At 32.0% G+C, this 13,001-nt stretch overlaps 1 protein-coding gene across 2 annotated transcripts in view; it reads left to right on the forward strand.

Annotated features, from left to right (window-relative positions):
- Window positions 1-10,401, forward strand: part of LOC148612153 (nose resistant to fluoxetine protein 6-like) — a 36,664-nt gene extending 26,263 nt beyond the window's left edge. For both annotated transcript variants that reach the window (XM_088593321.1, XM_088593320.1), the window contains 3 exons: window positions 970-1,156; window positions 2,228-2,370; window positions 4,222-10,401. In XM_088593321.1, the coding sequence (XP_088449447.1) occupies window positions 970-1,156; window positions 2,228-2,370; window positions 4,222-4,347 (456 nt within the window). In that variant the 3' untranslated portion in view covers window positions 4,348-10,401. The remainder of the gene's footprint in view (window positions 1-969; window positions 1,157-2,227; window positions 2,371-4,221) is intronic.
- The last annotated feature ends 2,600 nt before the right edge of the window (window positions 10,402-13,001 follow it).

Consider the following 13,001-nt stretch of genomic DNA (forward strand, 5'->3'; position numbering starts at 1 on the left):
TTATTGCATTTGTTGGTTGAACACTATCATCAAGTTAACAACTAGTCCCTAGTACAAATGTAAAAGCTTTCGAGTAGTATTCCAATATTTCTCCATAGGGAAGCTTACTTTCCCATAGTTAATAGTATATGCTTTCCAGAATTAACAAATCATTTTTGAAATCAAGTTTTGTACTTCTTAATTGTGAAAGTTCAACTAAATAAGATAATTTTTCAACATCAATATTTCATTTGCTCTGGCTGGCAAAAAAAGCGGAATCTTACAACACTGTTAAGAGAGAGGTATATATATAACATACTTATTTTTTTCTCTCAAATTTACAATAAGGAACAGATATGGTGAAATGCAACATATTCAGCAGTGTATAACCTAAATCAGAAGGTTTAAATATTGTTCCAGCTAAGTATCATGCAAAATGTGATTCATGAGTGAAAAGCCTACATATTTTTATTTTTTATTTTTTGTTTAGATTGCCATAGTAAACTGATATTAACATTCAGTTTTTCATATAACCTATGTTCTTAAGAGATAAAAATTATATAGAAAACACTGTAGATTTCAAAATTCAGGGAGATAACTCTGTAAGTGACATTGAAATATAACTCTAAGTGACACTCAAATATAATAGAATCCATTGGATTTTCAATGTTGATTATCTCTTAAGAGCAGGCAGATATGAATGAATAATTACACATTTCATAATATAAACCCATAAAACAACTTAATTACAAAAATAAAAATATGTAACCTTTTTTGGGGTGTATCACATTTTTCAGATTTTTGCATGATTCTTACCAAGACAGCTACTTAAATACCCTCAACAGTCACCAATTGATCCTGAAGAAGTGTAAACACACTTTTTACAGATGATTTCTAAGTAGTTAAAACACTTCAATACATGTACTTATTCAAATCTTATATCCTAAAACATGCCATAAATGAACTTTCAGAATTCTGTTTTTGTTTCAGTACATTAACTTGTTTGTTTGGCTCGTAGCGGCAGCTTTGGCTTGTACAATCCTTTATGGAATCTATGATGATGTGAATGGCCACCCAATGTCAACGCAGGTAGCAGCACTGTATAATACAGTACATAGGACATTGTGGGGTGCATGTGTTTGCTGGGTCATATTTGCCTGTGCTACTGGAAATGGAGGTATGAGACCTTTGTGTAAATTTGAGACCTTTAGTGTAATTTAAGGAGGTAGATCTAGGGTAAGGGACACAACTCTTGAAATCATTGATATGTTTGTATCACATGTAATTTCACCAAAGCCTTTCAAGCTTTCCTTTGAAACAGAATGAAATCATTCCAAGTTACTCTGAAGCTTACATCATATTGATGTAAAAAGGTGAATACAAACATTTCAATATGTAAGAGTTGTGTCCTTTACCCCAGGTTTACCTCCTTAAATCAATATCATAATACTTACCTTAAAAAATAAATTTAGGGATAATCTAGCAATTACCCTATCTGTTCATCAGACCACATAAAAAGTGCAACTCCTCCTAAATCATTCTTGGTGATTTGATGAAGTTTTTCTAGGAGATTAGGCATCATATGTTGATGTCATTAAAATGACATGATTATTGTTTGATATCTGCAAGTTGAAATCATCCATCTTATGTGTTAAAACATTGTAACTCCTCTTAAACCTACTGAGGGAATATAATGGAACTTTATCATTCTGAAGATATGAAAAAAGAAAAATAATACAACTTGGGCGTTGATCATTTTAGTCCATTCTGTTCGTTAGCTTGCACACAGAATTTCTATTAAACAATGCTTGATGCATATTTTTTACATTGTTATATTTTCCAGTTTTTGTTTACCACTAATCATAACAATGAGAACACCAAGTAAGGTATAAGTAGAACACAAGAAATATTAGGTATACAGTTCTCAAATATCAGTATTTTTGTAAGGTGGGTGAACATATTGCTTTCTTGTAGAGGGTCCACTCAATAGGCTGACCTATTGTGATTACTTAACTAATCCTACACCCTATGTTTTACAATGCATGAGTATAGAAGTACACACATTCCTATAGTTTGCAGGATGGGTGAGCACAATGCTGTTATTGGGTTGTTTTGTTCCTCCCAGCAGACTGACATACTTTGCTTACCTAATAAATCCTGTAGTCCATTAATTATGATACAAGAGTATAGTTTTGGATACATTTACAATGCAGTAATATTCATCTTTATACATTTCTGTATTTTGCAGGATGGGTGAACACATTGCTGTCATGGGGAGGTTTCATTCCACTAAGTAGACTGACCTATTGTGCTTACCTAGTGCATCCTATAATCATGTATTACATCATTAATAGTGTAAGAAATCTCTACCATTTCTCTGATCTGAATGTGGTAAGTATTTAACTGTGAAAGTGTATTGGTATTAAAATAATTAAGGAGGTAGACCTAGGGTAAGGGACACAACTCTTAACAATCATTGGAACGTTTGTATTCAGCATTTTACATCAAATTCATGTAAGCATCAAAGTAACTTGGAATGATTTCATTTCTGTTTTAAATGAAAGCTTGATTGGCATTGATGAAATTGAACACGATACAAACATATCACTGATTTCAAGAGTTGTTTCCCTTACCCTAGGTCTACGTCCTTAATTAACCATTTGAATACATTTTGGATATATTTGTCTGGTTTATATAACTACACACTGTGCATTAGTCCATTATAGAGTTAACCAGTCCATTATGACTTCTGATGACTTTCTAAAAATAGGCAATCTTTTTTTAGGTAAACAAAAACAGGTGCAAGTGTACATGTGTAAGGATGTTAATTTCAGTTTATAATTTCCTGCTAAAAAGATATAAAGTAATATTATATTGTCATTTTTATTTTGCTTTGAGTGTAATGTTTATAAATGTACTGACTTATAAGACCAGCAACATTTTTTTTAAACTGGGTAATACATATATTAAGTCGCACACCATCTAAGAATCATGCAAATTATGATTCATTGTTGGTTTTGTTTGTTTGTTTGTTTGGGTTTAATGTCCGAGCAGCAATATTTCAGCTATATTCAGACGATGAACATGAAATTGATGATAAAATGAACATGAAATGATGATGAAATGAAAAATGAAAAAAGGGATGGGACACAAGGACAATGGGGTCAACAAATTTTGATTGCCACTGGAAATAGGGAGAGGTGGGTAGGGTCGGGCAATTTAGCCTCCTGTGGCAGAGCCCTATGGTTCCTACTCTGGGAGAATACCACAGTAGGGTTCTTAAACGTGCGAGGAACGTGGTATCTTTCCCAACACAATGCACCACTATGGTTTGCGGTCAGGTTTTCCGTATTATAGCCTGACAACCCCAGCATGTAACATGCCAGGGGTACCCCATTCCACCACCTGGGGCACACAACCCAGTTGCTGTGTGGGCAGAGCGCCCTAGCCCCCGGTTAAGGTTCTGAGAACTATTTAGTCGCCTTTTACGACAAGCTTAGTGCTGCTGCAGGCCTATTCTTGTAACACCCTGACCTGCACGGGGGGATTCATTGTTGGAAAGCCTACATATTTTTATTTTTGATGTTTTGTTAAAAATGCCTTAGTAAACAGACAGTTACATATGGCTTTTCATAAGACCCTTGTTCATAAGATATAAATTATATGAAATGTACTGTAGAATTCAAAATTAGGGGAGATAACTCTGTAAATGGCACAGAAATACAAAAGAAACTGTTGGATTTTCAATGTGAATTATCATGTAAGAGCAGACAGATTGGAATGAATAATTACACATTTCATCATATAATCCTATAAAGCAACTTGTTAAAAAAAAGATATGTAACCATTTTTGGGATGTATCACATATTACTGAATTTGCATGATTCTTACTATAACTGCTACTTAAGAAATTTGTTTTTCATCACAGTAAACCTGTTCTAATGTCCTCAGTCAGTAATTATGGCTCTTGGAAGACTGTAATAGTCTCGAGCATTGTCTCAGACCTTTATAGTCTTTCTTGGGCCATAATTACCGACGGAGGACATTATATAAACACATTTATAACCCCTATAGAACCCCTGTTGATTCTGTAGAATAATGCTTGGAACTTCAAAATGTGGTTTCAGAATTAAGCAGTCTTTTATTTTTGTATTTAAGAGGCAGAAAAATAATTATGCAGTATGTTGATTGAACAAAAATGTTTCCTTGCTCATAGGATATTCTTTATTTTCTCTTTTTCAGATACAGCTATTTTTGTCAAACATGGTTTTGTCTTATGCTGCAGCATTTATAACATCCTTGGCATTTGAATCTCCTATGATGGGACTTGAAAAAGTAATATTTAAGCGAGGTGAAAAGAAAGATTAACAGACAGACATAGGATCCCTCACTCCGTCTCCACAAGAGCGTTTCATTTTACTGCAATTAATTTCATAATATTATATGCTTGCTTTAGCTATGCTTTATATTTAAATGTATTGTATCTTGTTGCATAAATCATACTATCAGTCATATTTATTGTTTTACAGTCTGTCTGCACAGACTTTCCATGCATGTTATCATGGTAATTTAGATCTGTTATAATTTTGTTATGCTGATTACCCCTCAGTATGAGACAGAATCATTTATAAATGTAAATCGTATGAAGAAGCCTTGAATACATGTCACATCCTGGAAAGTTACTTAAGTGTGAGAAAATTGTATACTGTTTGTGATGTCATCAATTTCAAAGACTTTGATTGGGTTATCATATAAGTTAAGAATATTCTCAGACCTAAGTTTTTTTCAAGTTTTGTGGAGCTGGGGCCTTGGCTCATTAGCACATCTCTTTCTTATTAAGATATGTTTGTTTTTGTCCTTTCTGTAAATTACAAATATAAAATCATATTTTTAGCTCACCTGGCCAAAGGCCACGTTAGCTATTGTCATCACTTGGTGTCCGTCGTCATCGTTCGTCGTCGTTAACAATTTTTCAAAACTCTTCTCCTCTGACACTACTTGACCAATTTGAACAAAACTTGGTATGAATGTTCATTTGGGTATTCTGCATAGATCTGCACTGGGGATTTTTGATCTGTTGAAATACATTGCCGCTGTTACCAAAAATAGAACATAGGGGTCAGACAGTAGTTTTTCGCATATACAAATGTATCTCCAAAACCATTAGGTCTAGCCAAATTCTGACATGGGATAGAAGTGTACATCATGATGAGATATATCTGTGGTCAAATTTTCATTTTAAAATGTCAGGCTGTGTTGGAGTTTTTCCCCTTTTTTCATTTCTTTTTTTGCTATTTTGAATGTTATTTCTTTCAAAAATCTTCTCCTCTGACACCACTTGACCAATTGGAACCAACTTTGTATGAATGTTTCTTGGGGTATCATGCATAGAACTGAAGTGGGGATTTTTGATCCGTCGAAAAACATGGCCAAAGTTACTAAAAATAGAACATAGGGGTCAGACAGTAGATTTTTGCATATATCTCCAAAGCCATTAGGTTTAGCAAAATTATTTCTATAGCTGAAATGACCCTTATTATAAGGCCTTCAAAATTCTCCAGGGATCAAAGTTGTCTGGTGACTCTTTTAAGAGTTATAGCCCTTGAAAGATGAAAAATGACAGGTTTTTTTTTAGTTTTCAGCCAATATCTTTAAAACTAAAAGAAAGAAACTTTCTGTTGCTGAAATGATCCTAATGATAGTCTACCGAAGTCTTCTTGAGTCAAAACTGTTGGACAACTTCTTGTCAAATTTATTGCCCTTGAAAGACAAACTTTAATCAGATAAGTGATTCAGACTCCTGGGAGCCTCTTGTTTGAAAACATTTCTGATTTCTGTTATTATACAATTTTGAAAACATCTCATTGAGCCAAGGTTGCTTGTTCTTCAGTGATATTTTTACTGTGTATTGAAAAATATGCAGAATGTGCAGTACTCATGTGCTTGTGATCAGTATATTTGCCTAATGAGTAAATATAAATGTTTGAAATGCTACAAAGTATTTGAAAAATCGCCAAAAGCTTGAAATATATCCAGAATTTGACATTTTATATATTATTGTTTGTACACAAAAGAATGAACATGATTTTATTTTATTATATATTAAGTTAATGACAGCAGAATGAATAATCTCAGGAAGTCGATTATATCACAATCAGGAAATATGTTTACATATTTAGTATAAATGTTCTAGAATTCCACAGATTGGTAGATGTTGGGTTAATTGATGCCATCAAATAATTATATTTATTGGTTTATTGGTAATCTCTACTTTTTTCCTTTTGACAGAATTTTTTTTTAATCTCTCATACAAGACAGTATATTCAAAAACATCCATCAAACAATTGGGAGTGATTGTGACATATCATACCTTCTTTAGAGTTTTGAATGAAAATGACGTCACACAGTAACAGTTTGTAATCGTATTACTCAATTATTTGCTAAAACTACATTGAAATATCGATAATGCTATTATTAGATAATTGCTTAAGAAGCTTATATTCACTTTGATTGTGATTCTGACAAACTCGTGTGTGACATCTCAGCTCTGGCTTACATGTGCTTTGAGATATTCCACATGATATTGTCAGTATCAAAATTGAAAGTAACTTTTATTCAATATTGCATTTCCTTTTAATCATCTTATATTTTTTTTACATGTAAGTATAATTTTGGGCATTTTTTATTTCATAAATTTATGGTTTTGTGATTTTTTTTATTCAGTAATGTTGTTATTTTTTGCCTGTTTTTTTTTAAATTCTTAACACTAGCAATATACATTAGTAACATACAGTTATTTAAGTACCATTCTATGTAAGAATAAGGCAGTGGGTGGCACAATATATTTCTCATTTTGGTCTTTTTTTCCTAAAATATTTTCAATACATTTTGAAAACAACTGAAAAGCTATTTAAGTTTACCCTGAAGCATCTGTGAGGTAGATATCTTTTGACTGTTTATATAAGGAAAAAGTGCGGGAAAATTTTCCCACCATTTTTCCGTAGTGCATATCAACTAAATTTGACCCATCAATATCTTTAAAAGGCAAATTTTACAAACACTTTGATGGTTACTTCTGGAGGTTATCAGTTATAAATACTTGGTTTATGCAATAAGATCTCTGTTTTTTTCCTTCATGTGCCACACCTTATACACATTTTGCCAGATTCTTAGATGGAGAAATACTTAAATCTCTTTTGTAACATTTTATCCAAATAAAGAAGATTGATGGAAATATTATAGGATTAATTTTTTGGAACAAAATTGTGCCAAATCATAACTTTTTGTACCCATCCACTCAAAATGATACCTTTGAAAAATTGTGTCCATCCCTTGACAGTTTCTGGATGATATCTTCAGAAGATATTGAAGGATCTTTTTCAAACTTTGTATAGTTATTGAGTATCATAAAACACAGATCACAGTCAAATTTCAGTTTGATCTGACTATTTGCTCGAAAGTGATGGCTTTTTAGATTTAATCAGCTTTGTGATAGTCATTAACGCTGGACATATCTTTAAATTTTGGCCATAACAAATACTGAATATTTTTCCGAAGATGCAATGTGTTGGTGTATGTTGGGTCAAAGTCTTAAAAGCTCACTAGTAGAATTGCTGCAAGCTCAATGTATAGACTCAGGTGTACAAGAATTGATTTAGATGTTATTTACAAAGGTACATTTAGACTTAAAAATTTTATTTGTTCATGTGTCAACCATATATTACACATAATTTTCTGACTTAAATTGGAAATCTGATTTTTGTTCCATATTAAAACTTCTGTTGTTTGATAGTATACAAACTTTGCTGACTTTTTGCATTGCATTGTAAAATTCTGATTGCCAATTTCACTTAATAATTCTAAAACGCTGTACACAGAAAAAAATGCAACTTACTTACATGTATATGGTATCATTCAAAAAACAGCTGCAAAACATTTTTCTCATGTGTTTGTCATGTGTTTAGGACCACCATGATTTACATCTGTTTCAGATTCACCAATGAATTTATGAAAAATATTTTAAATCAGTTTTTTTCATAATACTTAATCTACGAAAGTAGTATGATTTTATTTATAATTTTAGAAAACATTTGTTTTTATGTGTTCTTACAGGCACAGAAACATTTATTTCCATATTGTTCCTAAACAAGTGTTTTCATAAAAATGTATGTGTTGTGGGAGGTTTTTTTATTGGAATTACTATACATTCTGTGAAAAATACTAAATAATTGGATTTTTACATCCATAATTTGTTTTTATGTGTTAAGACAGTGTTAATGTGTGAGAATCTTCAATGGTCAACAGGTTATGTGTTCCCTAAATACAAAACACTGGTTTTCACAATACACCATACACATACTTGTTAACCCTCCCACATTAGGGGAGACTTCCACAAAAAGCAATGAAATATTTAGAATCTCCTTCATAAAAATGTGTGAACATGTGAGAAAAACAGTGTTAAAGTGTGAGAATCTCCAAAGGCCAACAGGTTATAAGTTCCCTAAATACAAAACACTTGTTTTTATCATACACCATAGAAAGAGAAGTTTTCACCATTCATGTACTGTACCTCTATAGTATTTTATATATTGAATCAGGAATGTTGACAATCAGTCAAGTGTTTCGATGTGCTACATTGTTTGGATTATTTTATTAAGTAGCAGGCTTTATAAACATCAGACAGAAGGTGATTCATGCATATTAAAAACCCATTGAATTAAGTTTTATTTCTTATTCAGAATCAGTTATAGACCACATAACCAGTCATAGTTTTTTATTTAGACGTTGTGCTGTTGGGACATACCTGTTAACCTAATCTAACATAATTATAAGCGATCTCCTGCAATCCACCATAAAATGGGAGGAGATTTTACATGTCAGCATTATGGACATATTTTGAGAGAAAATTTATATAGATTGTACATGAAACAAGGGCTTTGCAAGAGTTATCATTCTTGATTTTTCTGGATTTATTGATTATAGTGGGAGATAAATATATAATTTTCTCAAAAGTACAGATCTGAATATGGAAAGGACAACTGCTATGTAAAATTATATCATATGTAGATTGAAAAAGTATTGTTATCTTTGTGTTTTTTTTTTCACCATGAATAACTTTGATACGGATGGTGTCTGAACTTTATATGGACTGGTACTTAAAACCTTTTTGTTGTGTCCTCCATGTGTTGCTTCAGGTAGATCTGTAGAATTGGGATGTATATGTAACTTTAAGAGATGAAAATGCAGTGAAACCTTGTTTAAAATTAACCCATTTGGACTTTAAAATGTTTGGTTACAAAGGTTCAAAGTCTTTAGTGACTTTAAAAGTGTCTGGTTGGGACAGGTTTTCAGATTATTCAGGGTTTAGTTTAGACAGGTTTTCTGATTATTGGGGGTTTGGTTTAGACAGGTTTTTACTGTATTTAAAAGCTGTTCTGTTTGAATATGTATTACATTTCAATTAGGTATACTTAATGTTTTTTTTTATTTCACACTGTTTCAATATACTGGTAAGCATTTTTACACATTTTATAATGAAAGATTTGTATTAATTACCTCAATTAATATAATCAGATGAATTGAAAATTTATTTTTGAATAATATTTTATAATTTAAATCATATATTGTGTTTTACAAATAGTTTTTATATATAACCAAGATATAGTGTGCAGTTATCTTCTCATTTAACATTTCCAGCTGAAAGGAGAAGGTTCGATTATGGCCAGTTTTGGCCTCGAAATGAAAAATTGTTCAAAATGAAGATTTTTATCGTTTTTGTACACATAAGTGTTTGCACCAGCTAGTTCGATAAGATTTAGGCAAAAACAAGCTCATCTTGTCATTGTAGCACCAACAAATTGCCTAAATGATGAAAAATCCATTAAATCTCAATATTTCAGCATATTTTTGATGGTTTTTGTGAAAAACAAATGTGGCTGCATGCTTGATCGTTCTTGATCTTTATATATATTGTGTAGTACGGTGAGATACAACATATATGTAAAAATTTTGGATGAACAAGGATGCGGCCACTTCAATTTAAGGCTAAAACAATTGAAAAATATGTGCAAAAATGCAGCAGCATTGAAGATTTCATTAATATTGTGTTAATTTTGACAGCTCTTAAGTAAAAAAAATATTCATGATATTGCCAAAATTAGCTGAGATGTATTTACTACAACCATTATCCTTTCAAATAATCTAAGTAGCATGGGCCAAAACAAATCTTTCAAAAAGTTTAAAACTGGGGCCAAAATAGGATCTTACCGAACCTTCTCCTATGTACATCATTTTACACTATGAACTTCTATATTTTTTTGTTTTTGTTGTGGATATACCGGATGTAAATCATATTTTATTCTTTTAGTAATTTTTAAGATCTGACTAATGATTTATCTTATTAAAGAACTTTATAAACAATAACATGAATAAGAAGTTCTGATTGGCCTGTTTCCTTTTTAGCTCAACTGGCCATAGGCCATGTGAGCTATTGCCATCACTTGGGATTTGTCGTCGTCTGTGGTCGTTAACAATTCTTCAAACATCTTTTCCTCTAAAACTAATGAATAGATTTGCATGAAATTTATAATGATTGTTCCTTAGAGTATCCTGTACAAAATGACCGTTTGGATTTATGATCGGTTAAAAAATGGCCGCCGTTACTAAAAATAGAAGATAGAGGTCAGACAGCAGATTTTTACACATATCTCCAAAACCGTTATGAGATCAATGTGGGGGCAAATTTTGGTGAAAATCTGTTGACCCATGTGGGAGTTATTGCCCTTTTTGGACATTTTTTTGCTGTTTTTGATGTTATTACTTTCAAAAATCTTCTTCTTAGAAGCTACTTTGCAAAAATCAATGAAAGTTGGTACATTCGTTTTAGGGTATCCTAAAGAAAATGACCGTTTGGATTTTCGATTGGTTAAAAACATGGCCGTCATTACTAAAAATAGAACTTAGCAGTCAGACAGCAGATTCTTGCATATATCTCCAAAACCGTTAGGTCTAACAAAATTCTGGCATGGATAAAAGTATTTAGTTATTGCCCTTTTTGTATGTTTTTTTCTGTTTTTGATGTTATTACTTTCAAAAATCTCCTCAGAATCTACTATACAGAATTCAATGAAAGTTGGTATTTTTGTTTTTATGATATTCTGCACAAAATGATTGTTTGGACTTTCGATAGGTTAAAAACGTGGCCATCGTGATCAAAGTTGTCATACGACTCCACGTAAGAGTAATTGCCCTTGAAAAGCAAAAAAATATGTTTTTGTTTTTTGGTTTTTTTAGCAGTTTTTAGCCAGTATCTTGAAAACTATAATAGATAGAATGAAACTTTCAGTTGATGAAATGATCCTTATGATAAGTTCTACCAAAGTCTTCATTGAGTCAGAATTGTTGGACAACTCCTTGTTAGAATTATTGCCCTTGAAAGGCAAAAATTTAACGAGGTGAGCGATTCAGGCTCCTGGGAGCCTCTTGTTTTGGTTTTGATTCTTTAGGATCAAATTACCTTCAGTCGCTGGTTCATGCCAGCAACTTCCTTACTATTTCTGAACAATACACAAAAATAAAGTCCAAATATAATTAATTTTATATCATTGGATAACTCTTTTATAACCAGTAAATATATTTCTGTCAATTATTTACCTCAATGATGTTCAATTATTTATGAAAATAAATTCAGATCTAGTCTTCAAATGAAATGAAAATTGAGGAACTTCTTTTTGTTCTCGAACGATGTTTAGTAATAAATTTTCATTTAGAGAAGTTAGTCCTTGCAGTAATGTGTCTAGAAGCATTAAATCTGTTGAGCATATTCCATTTTACACGCTCAAAATCTCCACCCTTTCATTAATATTTAGTGATTATTGAACAGGAAGCGAAGAGCAGTTATTTTAACCAAGTAAAATTGGTGGGAAAATTCAAATTGATAAAAAGCGTCTCGTTTTGGAAAATCTTATTTTAACCAAGGAAATTATTTTCTTTAACTGAATTTGGTGTTAAGTAAAATTACATTGTAGGATAATTTCTCTACTAAAATAGTTTTTGAATGTAAATGTAAAGTAACATTTGGGCAGGTTTAAAAATTTGGGGAAAAGGTAAAATAAAACAAATCTAGTAAATGTTTCTAAAGTTGGGTACTGTTTAAATAATGACATTTCAGTAATAATTATAGACATTCAGGTGATACATATTAGGAAATCAGCTCTATGGGAAATGCATATGTATTATTACAGTTTTATTTTACTTGTACAACTATATCATTTAATTTTAAAATTTTGTTCATGCTACAATTTTCACAAGACTCCAGTGCTAATCATCTTTCAAATACATCGAAGAATTTCAAAACGCTGGAATTTTTTATGGACAACATATTTGTCGTGTTTTTCATTCACCAAACGTTCGGCATTTAGATAATCAATATACCGAAGAAGATATTTTCAAAACGCTATAATTTTTTATCGACAACATATTTGTTGGGTTTTTCTTTCACAAACGGTCGGCATTCAGATGGGAACAAATTGTGCTCTTCTACTTGCTGGCCTATTCCTTCACTCTTATGAGGCTGAATTCATAGCTGATCTGATCAGAAGGAAAGATCATCGTTTAACTAGTTCCTTTAATCTCAGTTTTCGCTGGATGGATTATGTATTATCGTTAAACAATCTTAGTTTCGAGGTTTTAATACATCGCAACTACCCCAAAGAACCTGAGGTAAAGGATACTACAGACACTGTAAAGTCAGCCTCATACGCTTAATGATCGATGGTAAACTATTGACATAACCATACGACAAACGCGATGACTTCATTCCGTATTGTCAACTTTCCTTTCATCTGTGACAACACCACTTCATCACCTGCGCATGGACTTTTCTTATCGCAACTCATACATTATGTCAGAGCTTGCCGCAACTACCCAGACATTTTGTATCGCGCTTAGGCTTAGGCAATTAGGTTTTTTTGAACAGGGTTAATATGTTGCTACAAGATTGAAGTCATCACTACAGAAGTTTT

The sequence above is a fragment of the Perna viridis genome, chromosome 7, assembly GCF_037379345.1.
Source record: "Perna viridis isolate PV_CMFRI_1.1 ecotype Kerala chromosome 7, ASM3737934v1, whole genome shotgun sequence".
Lineage (NCBI taxonomy): Eukaryota > Metazoa > Mollusca > Bivalvia > Mytilida > Mytilidae > Perna > Perna viridis.